Genomic DNA, 18,443 nt, shown 5'->3' on the forward strand with positions numbered 1-18,443 from the left:
GAACCAGTTTTGAAACCTAACCGTAATCACCTACTTCCCGTTTCTTTGAACTGAAATTGAATTGAACGTGCGCAGCAGGTTTTCCCAGCCCTACAGTGTTATTATCAGCTTCCAAACCTGTGTATAGAAACAGATCACAAGTGGGGCAACAACTGATGACAAGGCAAGATTATTATTGGGTTAAAGTGCTAAAATGATTAGATGTAGGTCCCCAAACTATCAGCTTAGAGGGAACTTTGGCCCTGAAATCTCCTCTGATTGCCTTCAAAATAGATTTCTGTGGATTTTTGCTTGATCTTTGGTGATAGATCTACAAGATCAGACACGGACTCGCTCAGGCCGAGGTATGGAGCGCGCCACACCTTGCCAAACCCAGCAGAGACCCCATGACTGCGCGCCGACAGGTCCCAGCTCGCCCGGTGTGAGGTTCCAAGATATTCCCAGAATGCTCCTCTCCTCCTCTCTTGTGCATTTTCCTGGACTTTCCCCTGGCTTCATTGCGGCAGCTCAGCAGGGAAACCGTCTCGCGGGAGCGGGTGAAAGGAACTCATGAAAACTTAATGCAATCTGTCCTCATGCATTTTTTAAAGGCCGCTTCTCTCTCTCTCTCTCTCTCTTCCCATTGTGCGGGATAGAATTTTCCAAACAAAGGACGGGCGGGTAGACGGAGGCGAACTCGCCATCGTCACCCGTCCGCCCCCGTGAAGCACGACAAGACACTGACACCCCCGGGGGGGCCGAGACAGCCACCCACCCACACACACACACACACGCTCAGTTACAGTACCAGCTCCTTTCACCTGTCTGAATCAAGAGTGACACACTGTCACTTGAGGGATGAATCTACCGGGAACATGGTGCAAGCAAAGATGTGATTAACAAATGACTGGATGGAGAGCTCAGCAGTGTTTTCTCTCTCTGTGTGTGTGTGTGTGTGTCTCCTCTGTGTTTTAATATGTAAGGCAGCATCCTCTGGTCAAGATCCCCCACTTCAAACCCCCCGCTCATCGCTGCAGATGAATGCTAAAATCAGGCTCCGGCAGCAGTAAAGGAAACCAAAATGGAGAAGAAGAAAAAAAAAAAGAGCCCCTGATTCAAATGCATAGAGAGCAAAATAAGAGCCTGGGACAAGCTGCTGTGTGCTGGATGCTGGTTCACACTGTTCCCAGCTGGGACGCAACCTTTGATAGTGTGTTGAAACACGCCACACTCCAGTGGGTGGGGGGGGGTGAAGGTTTTTGTTCCAAAACAAGAGCGCAGGCTGGAAAGCGTGGGCCTAAAAAGGCGGACATCGCAGCAGGTGGTGAGTCACGGAGTCACCAGTGTTGATCAGAAGCCCTGTGAAGCCCTCGCAGATTGTGCTCATTTTGTACTATGGGACAGAACAAATCGTTTCTAGTCCCTTTAAATTCCAAAACAGAGTGGGAACAGTCTAATAGCAAGCTTAAAGGCCAAATGAACAAACGAATAAACTAGTAACTAGCTTCTACTGCACTGCAACAAACATTTCTAGTTACAGTATAGCTGTGATGTCAGGGAACAAGTCTGCCCATGACACACGCTCTGTAGTAAGAAAAATCAATAATCATCCCGGAATATGGGGACATTTGCCGATACGTAATGGTGAGGAGTGGAGCTATCATGTTGCTCCCTCTTACGATCATCGTTTCCCTATACAGAAAACGACCAAACTGGACACAGGAGTCGAAAAAAAAAAAAAAAAAAACCCACACCAAACAACCTGAGCTCAGCCTGGAGGCTTATTTACAGCAGTGCTACATTCCTGACAGCCCGGTCGCAAGCACCAAGGTCTTACGCTCTCCTGTTTTTCCCACTACAACAAAAAGTCCCAGGAAAGCACCAATGGAGGGCCTGCCGCCGCCGCCGCCGCTCTTAAGGAAGTCAACAGGAAACGCACTGTTACAGGCGTATAAAAGCCTCCCCTCGGGCCTCCAGCCAGGGAAACCAAAAGGCTTTAATGCCTTTAGTGGGTCTGGACCGGCTGACAATACTTCACTTCACTTCCCTGTAACCTATGAACAGCAATGTGCTTATTGGATAATAAGCTGATAAAAAAAAACTGGCCTTTGTCCCCCCTGGTGCAATGAGTTTCTAGGCTGAAGGCAGTTGTATGCATTTTCCTCTTCTTCTTTTTTTTTTTTTTTCTAAAGCACTCTGCTGTTAGGAAAGTGCTAGGTAAATAAAGTTTACCTGATATATCTGATATTGTACAATTGATCAATACTACATAGGTTGTCTGTGGGAGGACCTTAACCTGAATTGATTGCAATATATTGATTGGATTCCATACAAGTATTCAGGAATATTCTTATTATCCTAGGTTTCAGTGGAGAGTTTTAGTGTCCCATGATGGTCTGAATGCTGTTTCAGAGGCTTTTCCATAAATCTCCAGCGGGAAACACTGAATACTTGGGGGGTTTTTTTTGCATCACAATGGTCAAAATTAAAGATGTTGGATATGGGGATAAAATACCAGCTGTCAAAAACATCAGTATCGGCCTTTAATAACCCATATTAGCAGAAGCCAGGTCTACAGCAGTTAAAGCCCCATATGGGAATTTCAACACATACCTACAGACTCTTAAGTGCAAACAGTCACAGGTGAGGAGGCCTTCTGGCAACCCAACCTAACATTTTGACACGGCCGGTTCCTTTGCAAACACACTCCCTCGACAAACTGAAGCTTGCTTTTGTAAGATGCTTTTAATTTTATCGTCATTTTTTTTTTTCTTCAATTCTCCCCTTGAATATTCAAGTACATGGATTCTTCGATCCAGGAAACACAATCAGTAGCAATTACTTTCAAAAAAACATCATCATCATACTCCTGTTTGATTCAAGAAGCAATTCCACTTTCCTCCCCCCCAAAAATACCCCCCCCCTCCCCCTCCTCCTTTTGCTAAGACACATTGACCTCTTGTAAACATGATACAAATCAATCTTGTTCTTATTTTTTTGGATTACAAAAAAGAAATCTGGTAGAAAAATATCTTTTCTTTTATAGGTATTTCTCTTCTTATGCGTATTTACATTAAGTACCTCACAGTACAATCTGATTTAAAAAGGACATACTGTAAAAGAAACAAAAAACAGGTCTTAGAGGGGTAAAAGGCCTTTGGTTTTCATGAAAAATAAAAAACAACAGAAGAACCCAAAAAAAGTCCATTCACTGTCCTGTGTAGAACAACAGTGATGACTGGATTGTTGATTGTTGGCTGGCTCTCGCCTTGCTGTGTGTGACTTGTAGCCCAAACTGTGGGGCAACATCTTTCCACAGGTTGAGGAGGGTTCGTGTTTTTTTTTTTTTAGAAGAGTTCAGAACAAAAACTCCGGCTACAATCAGGTGTCAGTCCTGGGGGCGGCGGGCCCGCACAGCCTCCGGTGGGCGAAGTGCCCCAGGACGATGAGCAGCATCTCCGAGGTGCTGCTGAGCGCCACGATGAACGGCGCCTGGGACGCGAAGTCGGCCTCGGCCCGGCGGAAGGACAGCTGCATGACGGCGAGCGCCAGCAGGCTGTTCTGCACGCCCACCTCGATGCTCACCGTCTTCCTCTGCGGCAGCTCGAGCCCCGCCAGCTTGGCCAGGGCCGCCCCGACCACCAGCCCCAACACGGGCACCGTCACCCCGGCCGCCACGATCTGCGGCCGGACGTTGGCCAGGATGGACGCGCCCATCTGGTAGGCCATGAAGATGCCGCCCACGATGAGCACGAAGCTGAAGGGCCGGATGAGCGCCAGCAGGACGCGCGTGAGGGCGGGCAGCCGCAGCTTGACCAGCATGCCCAGGGAGATGGGGATGGCGATGAACAGGAGCGTGCCCAGGATCTTGACGAAGGGCACGTGCAGCGCGGCGTGCACGCCCAGCAGCCGGCCGTACAGCGCCGACGACAGGGGCATGGCCGCCGCCGCCACCACCGTGGACACCAGCGTCATGGAGATGGCCAGGGTGACGTCGCCGCCCAGCAACAGGCTGTACAGGTAGCCGCCGCCGCCCCCCGGGGCCGAGCAGGTGATGACCAGACCCAGAGACAGCGCCTTGGGCAGCGAGGCCAGCCGGGACACACTGTAGGCGTAGAGCGGCATCACCAAGAACTGGCCCAGCACCCCGAGGAGCAGCGGCACCGGCCTCCGCAGCAGCGCCCGCAGCACCTCCACCTCCACCTTACACCCGAAGGCACACTTGTTGATGAAGATGAGCGGCAGCAAGGCGAACAGCACCGGGTTCTCGGAGAAGTGGGACAGGCCGCCCGACTGGATCAGCCGGGCGGCCGGGTCGTCGCTTCCGGGAGCCACCCTGATGGAGTAATCCGTCCGCTCCTCGATCAGAACCGGCACCGAGTCCTGGTCCAGGTCCAGGAGCTGGATCTGCAGCTGCGCCTTGCCCGGTAAACCAGAGCGGATGCTGATAATGTAACTCGTCACCGGCCCTGCGTGGCCGCTGTCGGTAACGTTGAGTATGGATAAGACGTCCGGATCCAGGGACCGGACCCTCACCGTCTGCTTCCAGCTCTGGCGGCCCTTCCTGCTGGCCGCGGCGCTCCGGTACTGACTGGAGATTACAATCACGCCGTTGGTGTTTTCCGGGAACTCAAATTCCTGCGAAGAGCCGTCGCCTATATTAATATACCTTCTGCTGCTGTCGGCCGTCAGGTTGGTGTTGTTGCTGTTGTCGACAGGCAGGGTCCTGGTCGTCGTCGCCCGGTCCGCTCCGCCGGTAATAAGGAAGAGACAACAGAATGCAAATAGCGTCCTCATCGTATTGACGGACAGGGGGCGGAGGGGCGCCGCATAGACACGCTTCTCCCCCGCCAGCGGCCTCCCCAGACGGTCTACGCCGCCGCCCTGTTACAACAGGCCGCTGAACTTCTCATATTCTCCGGTACAAAACAACAGCGTCGGCAGCCGGCTCCACATCCCTCCTGGTTCCCATTTTCTCGCTGCCTTTATACCGGAACCTAAACATCACCCCGCCCTGTCCGAGCCCAGCTCCACAGCAGCCCCCGGCAAAGAGGAAACATCCAAATTGAGGCGAATTTCACTCGGTTTCACGGTTTTCTCTCGCGCTACTCGAGGCCAAAACGTCCGTCTCGGTAAACGAAAGTTTCACCGTGTTTTCCGTTTTTATTGTTTCCCCGGCTGATGGAAACTATAAGCATCGTAGCCACCGTTACCTTACTGCTTATCACGGTTAGTGTCAAGCTAGCCACTGTACAATGGCACGTCCGGTTAACACTTTCAAAATAAAAGCCCTTATTGACGAACATCTGTTGCAACGTTTATGAAGTAAGTACTACAGAGAAAATAAAGAATGTATTTAAGGGGTAGCTTATAGTAAATCAAAATAGAATTGATTTATTTTCATATAAGGTGGACACATTGTACATACCCTCCCAAATGTACACCCTGTACATAATTTTTTTTTTTACAATGTACGTCTGCACACCTAGACACTTTCTGTCCATACATATGGCCTTTTGTAAACCCGGTAATTTGCACACCCTGTAAAGATGCTATAAAACCAATTTGTTAATATACTCATTTTCTTTCATCACGTTTTATAGCCTATATTGCATATAGCTAATACAAATTATCATAAAATTCCTATTTCTCTACTTCATTTGCCAGTATGCTCTACTGGTGCTCATACTTTTCATTCTTATATTTCTTCTTCATACATTCTAGAGTTGTTGCTTCATACTCCTCATTTGCTCTATTTGACTGTACTGGGCAGCTGCAGTGTAAATATTTGTAACTGTATCAATATGAAGCAGGATGTTGCTGGAAAAGACTATGCATGCTCAGCTGACTTAAGTAAATACAAAAATCTTTGCAGCATCCTAATAGTGTTTGCTTCTGTAACGACCCAATCGTTACTTTTATCTTACCTTGGGCTGTTTTTACAAAATTCCATGTACACCTTCGACACTCTAATACGCATGCGTGTTTAAGTGACAAATCAAGTTTACGTTTCAGATTTTATTATTACGCCCAAAAAAAAAACCTTACTTCCGCTCTCCCTCTGGCTAACGCTGACTAGCTTGCCGCGGCTCCCCTCTAATCCAATCGGAGCGGCCCTGAGCGTCAACTCTCCCCGTCCCTCAGCCAATAAGCAGCGGCGGTCACATGAGAGAGAGAGACAGAAATCTATTAGCGGGGCTGCTCTGGCTCTCATGATAACAGAGGGAACACCGTGATTTGTTTCCATGGGGGGAGGCAGCCAGGGATTACCCACCCATACACACACACACACACACACACACACACGTATGCATCTGATTTGCTGATGCCAAAAGCAAAATGGTGGAATTGCTAGAGACTGAAGAAAAGAAATAATTCCAAAAGATGAAGTCAATGTGAAATTGTAACACAATTCAGAATGAGGGATCTTTAGCCTTTATGCAGAGAGCTGTATCTTCATCTCTCCTCCACTCTCCCATTCTCTGTCTCTCTCTGTGTTAGACTAGAATATACCTGTGCTGTGTGTATGTGTGTGTGTGTGTGGATCACCGGAGGGCACGGCTGGAACCACACACACACACACACACACACTCATTCTAATCTGCTTTGCCTCCGGCTGTTTGATGTCTGCTTATCTCTCCAGCAGCACATTTCTACTGTCTCTGTGCCTCGGTTTAGTGCGCGGGCCTCCTGTTTCCTTACAATCACTTCAAAATAATTACCACTGTTTTCCTTTATTATTTACCATTGATCCAGGTTGAGTGTGTGTTCACATGCTTGTGCAAACAGGGCTTCTCTTTACCGCCCACTCAATCTAGATTTTCCACTTTCCGACCCTTGACCTTCCCCCCCCTCCCCCCGCCCATTCTTGATCGCGTGGAGACAAATCCTCCACACCTCCCCACAGCTCCGGTATCCAGTTACAACCCGCTGCCAAGTAGGCTATTGCTTATTTGTCATACACAACAACAGACACAAACTGTGAAACCCGACACCGCCGCCCATCGCAGCATTAAAGGGGAACTCCATTCTGTCAGCAGACCCTGGGAACATCCCTTTTATAGTAACCGCCTGTTTGTCTGTCCCCGTTCACCTCGGATGTTTAAAAAAGAGTGTTTCGAAGCGCAAACCCCGCTTCGTTGTCCGTTGTGTTTCTCTTGCCCCTTCTGTCTCCATGGCTCTCTCTGGGGGCTTCTGGGAAAAAAACAAAAACAAAAAAAAGGAGGCGGTGGAAACACTCCCAGAGCACGCCAAGGCAACCTGCTGGGCCCCCCCCCCCGGCCTCTCGCGTTGACATTTAATAGAGCGACAGCCAGTTGTTACGGGGCGCCTGGCATTTCTGCCTAGTTATTTAACCGCGGTGTGATAATTTACCTCACAGACAGAAGAAGAAGACAGAGAGAGAAGAAAAGCCAAACAGAAAGCCCACGGGTGGGATCTGACCACCTCCTCATTTGGACGGTTTTACCCGAAAAACGGCTTCAGCGAGAAACTACCAGAACATTTGCAGACGGTTTACCCCGAAACGGCCGTGTTGGTATGGAGTCCGTTCAGAGTTCAGTGAATAAACAGCAGCCCGTGTTTGCCGTTATTATTATTATTATTATTATTCATGAACCGCCTCACAGCAGCAGTCATGATCTGGGTTTTGGTTTTGCCCTGCTACAAATAATAAGGCCATAGGGAGCCGTGATGACTGTTCAGAGAGTATTCTGCCTGCCCAGAGGGTGTGTCACTGTCAGTGCATCAGTGTGTCTACATTTGGGACACACACAAAATATGCTCATAACATCAAGTGCTGTGTCATCATTACATGTTGCTATTAAAGCTGCACTAGGCAACTTTGCACATTGGCGGCCCCAACTGGCAGTAAGAGGAAACTGAACCATTGGAACTTCAATACCCAGAAATCCTGTATGGTCAGTTAACTGCATTGAAAACAAATAACTGAAGTCAAAGGGAAGACTTTGCATCAGAGGGCAGTTTTTTATTTTCACAAGATAAATATACAAAACAAAAGCACTGCGAAGTCGGCGTAACTCTGAGTATAAATAACCCTCCCCGTGTTAAAATGAAAGAAAGGTTAACTTTACCCCCCCCACACACACACACACACACATACACACACGGTGAAGCTGCTCTGTCATAGGTGGAGATCTGGCTTCTGTCTGCATCTGCGTTCTGTCTGGTTTCCGTCTACAGCAAAGGCTCAGAGAAGGACGCACCGAAACCAAAAACATTCCAACTCCCATCAGCCTCCTCCAGTCACCTCGCGAATAATCGGAAACATTTTAAACAAACTTCGCAAAGCAAATCAACAATTTACAAGGCAAAGCAGGAGTAGCAAACCGATTCCTGCCGAATGGAAAAAGTCCCAGGCTGTACATCCCTGCCCTGCTTTGCTATCTTCACGTCTTAATCGTGTTTAGACTCCCAAACCGATCAGAGATCAGTACCTAGAGGCAACTTCACCGGTACAGGTAAGGGTCCGTAATAATGTCGGCCTACGACAGCTATGGCAACCAGAGCCTGTATTTACCAAGTCCAGCGTTGGATCAGAATTGGCCTGAGATGTGGGATGGATCGAGGAACTATTCAAGGACTCCAGATCGGTGGTCCCACCTGGAGAAGCTGGGATGAATGAACTAGGGATGGGACGATATATATATAGAAATTCAATATATCGCGATACGGAAATGTGACGATACGTATCGTGGGGCAGAAAAATCAATCGCGATATTAGCTATATTTTATTCTGCTGTAGTAATCACAAATGAGACGCTTGACCATCACAATTTCACAAGCTCTCCATCCAAATTATATTATTTACATTTTGTAATAACATTTTAAAATTGTTTACATGCCAGTGCCATTGCTAGAAAGATTTGTGGCTCAGAAATAAACAGAATTCTGCAGTCAGACTTTGTTGTCATTGAACTTTTATTTATTACATCGTATCGTGGTTGTATTGAATCGTGAACCACATATCGCGTATCGAATATCGTATCGTTGCATCGTATCGTAGCATATCGTCCCATCCCTAATAAACACAGACCATGACGGATAACATCTCAGTAAAATGAGAAATTACTTCATACCTAAAAGGTTACGATCAGCTTGCATCCACTACTGGTCCGATTTCTAAACTACTGTCCTTCAGGCACTGAGGGGGGGGGGGGGGAAGCACCTATGCAAGCACCTGCATCCCAAATAAGGCGTACAACGTTCAAAGCAAAAAAAAAAACCCAAAAAAAACGTAAGAATACAGGCATGGGTAATCATCGACAAATCTCAACAAAAAATAAAGACGACAGCAAAAAATAATACATTTTGAGGATTGTCCTTTGTTGTACACAGAGTTGGAACTTTGTCACGATGAAGCGGTCGCGTCTTGGATGAATCCGATAAGAATATACTTATTACACCGTGCGTCTTAACTCTCAAGAAACGGAAAAGTTACGATACATCGGAGTGCGCGCACAGTGATATTTCTCCCCCATCTGATGCGGTTGGCTCCTGCCTTTCTAGAGAATCATCCGTAGCAACCGACATCTTTCCATCGGCGGGTTGAAAACAGAGAAAGCCCGAAAAACTTCAAAACAAAATACATACATACATCTTCAACCCACCCAACTCCCTTATAATCAATATGTCAAACTTAGTAAAACTCTTTGTCTTTATCGTCGTTGTACATTATACCATATGTAAAATGTCTGTACAAAGGATACATCCAATAGTGTGTGACTCGAGATTTGGATGGTGAAACCACAAGATGAGGTGGTGGTGGTGGTGGGAGGGAGACAGACAGAGAGATAGAGAGAGGGGGATCCAAAAAGGAGGAAAATAGACGAAAAATTCAAGTGAAAGGTAAAATGAGACACAGCAGGGAATTGGTAGGGGAGACAGAGACGGGAGCGGAGGTGGATCGAAACGGGAAGGTGAACGAGAGAGAGAGAAGAGAGAGAGAGATTCATGCCTTCTCAGGTGTTATTTCTAGCCGGTGCGAGTGTGTATTTATAGACCAAGGGGGGGGGGGGGGGTGGTAATCAATAGGCTCATTAAGTCCTCACGGTAGGAACAGTTCGATAAGAAAGACACACACACAGCTCCCGTTTCCCCCGTCTTCGTGTTTGTCTGCCTCCAAACAGTTGTTGTCGTTAGCCCACCGCCTCTCCTACGAGACGTCTTCAGTTCCGCAAAGCAGCCAACCTATGAACATGTGAAAAATGTGGGTGAGTGACACATGGCTTTATTTTTGAAGCTTTTGAAAGGTGTGAAAAAGCCTTAAAAAGGTCCAGTGTGCCGAGTATCACGCGTCCCAATGTCACTCTGCTCTGATTGGTCAACAGTATGTACATTTAAAGCGCTAGACCATCATTTCTGACGCATCTGACGGAGGACTGGTGCCAAAATTATCTCTCTTTCTGAGGTAGATAGTTCTGTCTGGTGCGCATGCTAACGCTTTAGCCCATGGGATGTTAAGTAATTGTTTGTGACTAGCATTATCCTAAAATTGACAAAATGAGAACTTATATTACAAGACGAAGCTAAAGTAGCTAGTTGTTGCGAAGCTTTCTAGCTTGATCAAACAAAATAAAATCAGTTTCAACAGGTAAACCAGTGAAGCACAGATGGCCTCATTAATTATTAATGATTTAGTAAATAAAATGCAATTTTCTCAATAATTTGCCCAATACTTCATATGAATATGATATGTTCATAGTATTTGCGAGGACACTCTTTACAAAAGTAAAGGAATTATCTAAAAAGGCTAATTTTTGCTACCGAGTTAAAGCCGCAGTACCCAGAAAATTAATTGTACCATGGCTTAAAATAATTTCCATTGTCAAAGCATGACAAATCAAGGTATTATTTCCAAACCACATCTCATTTTTCACTGTGCTAATGGGAGCATGTCTTTATAATGCAATATAGCAACCCAAACAGTAGCGTGTGGTGCTGTGCAAACTAATTTAAAGATCTAATGCTCCACTCTAACTGCAAAATTTTCACTCCAGTTTTTATAAAATACATTTTTTTTATATTAATAGAGAGGAACATTTTGATGATTATCTCTCTTGTTTTACATTTTAGACATTACGACACCATTCTGCAGAGCAACTTGCAGTAAGTCAACAGGTAGGGGGTTCAGTGTCTTGCTCAAGGACACTTCAACAGGAAACATGGCTTAAAATTGCTGGCATCGAACTTGCAATCTTCTGGTTATGGGATGGTCTCTCTAACCGCTACGTTACTACACTGCTGCCCCAGTTTACCACCCAGCACTGGGTGCACCTCGCATAATGCTTAGCACCAACAGAGGTCCATACCGTCGGGACAGCTGGTCCTCCTTCTCCTGGGAACGCGAGCTCTCCCCGCCCAGTGAGGTGGCTCCTGCAGGCAACTGGTTGAGCTGGTCCATCACCTCCAGGCCGCTCTGCTCGGCTATCTGGTGGATCAAGTCATCCACTTGCTCCTGAGGCGTGGTCAGCGTCATGGCTGAGCTCATCGAATCCTCCATCACCTGGTGTGGGGAGGAGAGAGAGAGAGAGATGGTTTGAGTTGAAATAGGAGAAAAATCAGAGTGTGCAGAATTGGGTTTTAATATCCAAGGCCGGGGGCCACACTACAAGACTTTTAAACCCATGATAACCGGGTTTTGGCATCACGACTCGAGTCGCCGCTAGTTTGTGGCAGAGATGATCTTGTAATGTGTGAGGGTTCAGGACTTTCATTTCTTCACGAGATTTGATGGTTCCTTAGATACTCGGGTCATGTATGTTCCCTAAATCCAACTAGTTGTCCAGTGTGTGTTCCCTAAATCTAACTGGTCATCAAGTGTGTGTTCCCAAACCCAACTAGTTGTCCAGTGTGTTTTCCCTAAATTCAACTAATCACCAAGTGTGTGTTCCCTAAATCCAACTGGTTATCAAGTGTGTGTTCCCTAAATCCAACTGGTTATCAAGTGTGTGTTCCCTAAATCCAACTGGTTATCAAGTGTGTGTTCCCTAAATCCAACTGGTTATCAAGTGTGTGTTCCCTAAATCCAACTGGTCATCAAGTGTGTGTTCCCAAACCCAACTAGTTGTCCAGTGTGTTTTCCCTAAATTAAACTAATCACCAAGTGTGTGTTCCCTAAATCCAACTGGTTATCAAGTGTGTGTTCCCTAAATCCAACTGGTTATCAAGTGTGTGTTCCCTAAATCCAACTGGTTATCAAGTGTGTGTTCCCTAAATCCAACTGGTTATCAAGTGTGTGTTCCCTAAATCCAACTGGTTATCAAGTGTGTGTTCCCTAAATCCAACTAATCACCAAGTGTGTGTTCCATAAATCCAACTGGTTATCAAGTGTGTGTTCCCTAAATCCAGCTGGTTATCAAGTGTGTGTTCCCTAAATCCAACTGGTTATCAAGTGTGTGTTTCCTAAATCCAACTAATCATCAAGTGTGTGTTCCCTGAATCCAACTGGTCATCAAGTGTGTGTTCCCTAAATCCAACTGGTCATCAAGTGTGTGTTCCCAAACCCAACTAGCTGTGCAGTGTGTGCGCCTCTATGAAGTGAGACAAAAAAATTGACGAATGCCAGTCGCTAAGTGTGTGCTATCCGATGTTTTCACAGTCTGTCACATAGTGTTGATTAACAAGATGAACACTACAACAAGGCATTGAAAGGGCTAAACACCTAAAACTTGACCAAATTGTGTTGGGTCTTGGTTTCATCGAAGTTTAACACAATACAGTAGTACATTTCAGCCTCACGCACACTCATACACACAAACATAAATATGGGTATGCAAAATGTGTGCTTGCAAATACCCGTACAAAACCCCCAAAACAAATTCGCACAGCCCTGCGGCCACTCACCGAGGTGTGGACGTCGAGGTTCTGGACCTGAGTTTCAAACTTATCCATGACGGCGGAGACCTTCTGGAGGTCCATGGAGCCCAGGGCCTTGTCCAGGGCCTTGGTCACCTGGGTCATGCTCTTGGTCACCTGATGGAAAAATGAAAAATATATATATATCTTTGCCTTTATAATGTGTATATCTTGAGTTCTGAGACAAGAGTAAAAACACAATACTTACGAAATCCCATCTACTCCTTTTCCCTAGCGTTCATTTCCCGTATATTTTCTTATCTTATGTCATATCTTTTCCTAGTGCCTCCCTATTACATATTTTCTCCCTATTACATAGCTCTGACCTTTGCTCTCCTCTCTATTGGTTGCTTATAATGCTGATGATCTAGAAATTGAAGCTTATTCCACTGTTGCACTCAGTCTAAGTGACTCTGGATAAGAGCATCAGCTAAATGCTTAAAACATAAATGCAATGAAACAGAACAAAGACTCTGGGCCAAAGTATTATCATGTAGAAAGGGAATGTATCAAAGAGTAGGTGTAAAGCAGAAGCAATGGAAGGGCTTATGTGTGGTGTGATGATATGAATATTGTTATTTCTTTCTCTCCATTTCAACCTTGTGGATTCAATAAGCCACTGTCAGTATGACATAGACTTATACAATAAAAAGGGGCATGGACTAGTCAACTCACTAAACACAGTGGCTTACCCCCTTCATGGTGACAGCGGTCTGGACTTTAGAGGCCACCGCGTCGACACGAGACGCCATGCGCAGCCAGTTCAGACCCTCGTTTTTCTTTCGGATGGCGTTCTCTGCGTACACTCTGGCACATTCCACATTCTTCTGCTGCAGGGCCTGGGCGAACGGACAAACACACACAAACACACGTGGTTCACACTCAAGCTCTGCGTCAACAATACACCTTTCATTTCACCTGTATTTATGCATCAACTCTAAAGGTGTATACTGACTCGGTGAAATGTGCTTTCATGTTAAAGCCGGCAAAAATCTGTGTTTTTAAGTCATGTTTTTACACTCATATGTTTTTACCTATTTTATTCCTGTTGCATACACCTGTTTCACTCTTCTTTAACCCCATTTAAATTCATGTCTAATATTTTTATCGTTCATCTTACTGGCTTAGGGCTGGGCGATATGGACAAAATCAAATATCACAATATTTTTGAGCAAATACCTCGATATCGATATTGCGACAATATTGTAGGGATGACTATTGGTGCTTTCACAAAATATTTACACAATGAGATTTTTGATAAATAATCATCAGTAATGTGGATATAATGACTAAGTGAGTAAAGGCAAATAACAGAACCGCTAGAACAGTCTGGTAAGTTCAGAAAATGACATCACTTTACTGTAATGCAGCCTTTAAAACCAGGAAAAGACAACACTTATGCCATATCACCATATTACAATATCCAAAATCTAACACGATATCTAGTCTCATATCACGATATCGATATAATATTGATATATTGCCCAGCCCTATACTGGCTTTTATCTCTTATGGTTGTATTATATGTATAGCATTTTCTTACTCTTGAAAAGTACAGCGCATATAAAGTTTATAATAACAACAACAACAACAATTCCAACAGCAAAAACAGCAGCAACAACAACAATGACAATAATAGAAGAATAACATTAACAACAGCATAGCCATCCCTCTTCATTTAAAAAGTATTAGAGCTTGAAACAGGATATGAAAAGTGAATACTAACATCACTCAGCAGGGAAATCTCTCTCGCCAGTGAGGCAAAAAGGGATGGGCTACTTTACGACCCCTTTGTTACATCCAGCTTTCCAGCTTTCTATTCTATAATGACCAAACCAAATCATCTGGAGGAAAAAAAAAAAAAAAAGAGTTGGAACGAATTTGGGGTTAGATTCCTAATAGCCTTCTTTCCCTGTGAAAACATTTAGTCAAAGACATTAAACCAATACCCAGATATCATTAGCACAACGGAGCCTCGACAGCAGTCCTTGTTCAATGTTAACGTTGTACTGCCCCCTTCTGACTGATGCCTGCCACTCATGACACCACCTGACCAGTAGAACATGGATAAATGATCAATCACTTACAATTTCAATGGTTAGAGTATGTCATTCCTTTTCTTGGGTTATATGAGTACAGATAAAGAATTGCCTTTACCTACTAAGCCTACAGGGATGAGTCACTGGCTCAATTCCAAACAGCCACACCCGCATATTATCATCAAAGATCCAAAGATCACACAACACCAACTATGATATGACGTTCAGACCTGCTATGAGCCATTCAAGACTGAAGACGCACGTTATACAACTTATACAAAAACAATTCCAAAAGGCTTAGAAGGTGACAATGTCAACAAGGTGGGTTCTGGATTATAGAGTATCTAAGAAAGCTCAATTTTAAGGGAAAATATAAGTCTATCTGACCACAATCAGAGGCTTCACGCAAAAAAGAACACTAATCCAACTCGTTCGGAAGCTTCTTGCGATAACAATATACGTACTCTTCTTTCGGGGGTCGACGCAAAACAAATTACAGCAGTTTAACAGGCAGGGAAAAGCCAAACACCAAAGCACTGCCCACCAAAACGAGGCCCCGGCCTTTAACCTGGCTCCTGATCGCTCACCTTCTTGACCTTGGCCTGCTCCTTCTCCGAGTCCTTCTCCGCCTTTTTGGCCAGTTTCTCAAGCTGCTTAGCTGTAAACTGTGAACAGAGAGAGAGAGACAGGAATGAAGTCAATAGATAATTTCTTTTTTTTCAGATTATATCAAGCTGAGATGAATGAAACCTTTTAGTCAGATGCATACCTTTAGTTGGAAGAGTGTTTCTGGGGAGAGAGAGAAAAAGGGAATTAGGAATATAGAGTGTCACTTTAAAAGCACTGCGTCCCAATGACTGTCTGTTAACCTTCTCGATCTCTGCCAATTATTGGTAAATTGATAACAGGAGCTTGTCTGTCTGTCTCGCCTGATACAAATTTAGGGGTTAGACAGACCTCACTAAATTAAATTGGGACAGGAATTTGGACTCTCTCTAGAAAGCCTCTGCTGATGACGTCCCAGGCTGCTCAGCAACACCTTAAGGTGAGCGGGCCACAGCAAAGATGCACCAAAGAAACACTTTGTGACATTAATAGTTGGGTGCTTGGTTTAGCATGCGGGCTTATCTAACTGGTAGAGGGAGCCAGTGGTCAAGCAAGGTAATGAGCTTGGCTGCTGCTCGAAAACAATGACTGGAGGAGAGAGGAGGACAGAGCTTGCCTTGACAGTTAAGTAATTGACCCAGCAAAAGGCACCCGAGTCCTTACTTACATACACACAAACACGCATGGCTGGCTACAGCTGAGGAGCAAGCTCTTCTCCTTACTTAGCCCCTACACGTGACGTTTTCTCTCGGATAGAGCCGACGTCACGCCAAACTCCATTCAAGAATTCGTCACTTTAATGCTGCAGTGCTTATCGGCAAACCTATACACCTCGCACAACATGACTTCAGACATTTTACGAAGCGAGAGCAACCACTGATAAATTCGGCATATATATGTTCGACCGAACAGCATTTATTTAAATAAAATGTAAACTTTTAGAATTGGTTCGCCCGTTATTTTTAAAATATACAGTAGAGGGTGGTGCCCAGTAGCGTGAACTAATTGTAAAAGATGACATTTTACTGAAATAAGTGCTACTTGACGGATTACTGGTATGCCGCATTATAAAAGGTGAGTTATTTGGCGAGGTGTGTACGTTTGCCGATAAGCAGGGTCACATCAAACTGACAGGTTTTTGAATAGGGTTTGGCGTGACATTCTTTACATACATTAGGAAACGGAGCGTATCGGGGCTAGCAAAGACTCTGTAGCTTGAAGTTTTTAAATCAAACCCAAGGCCACAGCCAGATAGCTACAGTGCCCAGCTATATTAGCGAAATAAGACAGTTAGATATGACCGAGTATCAAAACAACTGGTTGGACAGCTGCTGTTACAGTTAACATGTAGCTAAGTTAACATATTAGATTTAGCTAGCCAGCCTAGCTAATTTTATCGTCACAAACTGATGATGTAACTCAAAACCAACGGCAAACTCCATCTAGACAGACTCGTCAACTGTTAAAACACTAGTTACCATCCATGTCAAGGCGTTTATGACTTCCAGGTAATCAATTTAAAATGTGTTTTCCGCTCTCCAACAAGCTAGTCTTGATTTGTTTTGATTAGCCCGTGTATATGGACACTGCACTTCCTGGTTCTGTCGCTGCACTTCCTGGTTCAGGGGCAGTCACGTGATTATAGGTGGCGCCCGGTAGAAACACGTGATTTGGTGGCTCACAAACTATGGTTGAAGATTATAATTTTGGATAATGTTAAGTCCATCTTATATATGTTATGACTTCCCTTTTTCTGTATTGTTTTGTATGTGTGTGTGCATGTTATTTGTATTTTTAATGACACAATTTGTTGGTTTTGGTGCTCAGTAGGCATAATTTATGTTTAGCTGATTATATTGTACATTTATATTGAACATCTACAAGTCCTTCACTTAAAAAAAAACATAATAAACTATGACTTTTCAAATCATCTCTGATTTGTTTTTTTAAATCCAGAATATTTTACGACTGAGCCATTGGACAAGCGATCCTAGATTAGTGCCACCCGTCAATGAGAGAGAGAGAGAGAGAGAGAGAGAGAGACAGACAGACAGACAAACAGAGAAGGGAGGGAGGGAGAAGGCGATTGGGGAGTGGAGCAGCCACAGATATAGCACACAGGCTCTTAAGTGCAGACATAATGACTCTAAGTGCACTGTAGTGTAGACTGACCCAGCAGTGATCACCATGTATGTGGATGTCTATGGATTGTATAACAGCTGACTGAAGCCTAATGGGGTCTGGAGCAAGCCAGAAGGAAGATTCAGGTAAGAGTAGAGCAGTAGAAATACTCTGACTGAACAAACAAACACGCATCGCACTCTGACATCGCCTATCCTTCCATTAGTCTGTGAAGTATACAGATTGGAGTCATGAATTCATGAATTTTATCCCATGATCTGTTGTCTCATTATGGCATTTTGTCACTATCCAACCTGTAGTGTGGTGAGTTGAAGGTATATACATGTATACACTGCCTGTCAAGTCTGGACCCACCTGACTGAATGTTCTATGTTTTTCATTCTCTTAAAGCCATTTTTGATCTAAAGGCTTCTGCTTAAATGCTTGAAATGTAACAAATATAAACAGTGAAGTTGATCCTATGTATGAATTTCTTTCCAAAGCCTTTTGCCTTTCCATCAAGGCAAAGCGCGGCTACTTTAAAGAATCTAAAATAGAAGATAGTTTTGATTTGTTTAACACTTTTTTGGTCACTGGATAATTCCATTTGTGTCATTTCATAGTTTTGACGTCTTTACTGTTAGTGTAAAAGGTGGGAAATAGTAAAAATAAAGAAAAATGTGATGCGTCCAAACCTCTGACAGGCAGTGTACATGCATTTTCAGGGTATACACACCTAGTTAATATTTAAAACACAGAGGATATGGTCAGAATGAAAGGAGCATCAACATCTACGCACTATTAACGTAATGATACTGAATG

The 18,443-nt window shown here is 44.7% G+C and overlaps 2 protein-coding genes across 2 annotated transcripts; both read right to left on the reverse strand.

Annotated features, from left to right (window-relative positions):
* Positions 1–2,910: 2,910 nt before the first annotated feature.
* On the reverse strand, positions 2,911–5,214 carry slc10a3 (solute carrier family 10 member 3). The gene has a single exon (XM_071546215.1). The coding sequence runs from the start codon at positions 4,774–4,776 to the stop codon at positions 3,361–3,363; it is 1,416 nt and encodes a 471-aa protein (XP_071402316.1). The 5' UTR covers positions 4,777–5,214; the 3' UTR covers positions 2,911–3,360.
* A 2,740-nt stretch (positions 5,215–7,954) lies between these two features.
* On the reverse strand, positions 7,955–17,106 carry chmp1a (charged multivesicular body protein 1A). The gene is made up of 7 exons (XM_071546216.1): positions 16,979–17,106; positions 15,664–15,683; positions 15,482–15,559; positions 13,548–13,694; positions 12,844–12,972; positions 11,310–11,503; positions 7,955–10,188 (listed from the first exon to the last, which is right to left on the reverse strand). Exons 1-7 carry the CDS (start codon positions 16,983–16,985, stop codon positions 10,167–10,169), a joined length of 597 nt encoding a protein of 198 aa, XP_071402317.1. The 5' UTR covers positions 16,986–17,106; the 3' UTR covers positions 7,955–10,166.
* Between the last annotated feature and the right edge of the window lie 1,337 nt (positions 17,107–18,443).

Source organism: Centroberyx affinis, unplaced genomic scaffold (genome assembly GCF_046629955.1).
Source record: "Centroberyx affinis isolate AG114_WGS23_722 - 3 ecotype Tasmania unplaced genomic scaffold, CSIRO-AGI_Caff_v1 ptg005180l_1, whole genome shotgun sequence".
In the NCBI taxonomy this organism is placed as follows: Eukaryota; Metazoa; Chordata; class Actinopteri; order Beryciformes; family Berycidae; genus Centroberyx; species Centroberyx affinis.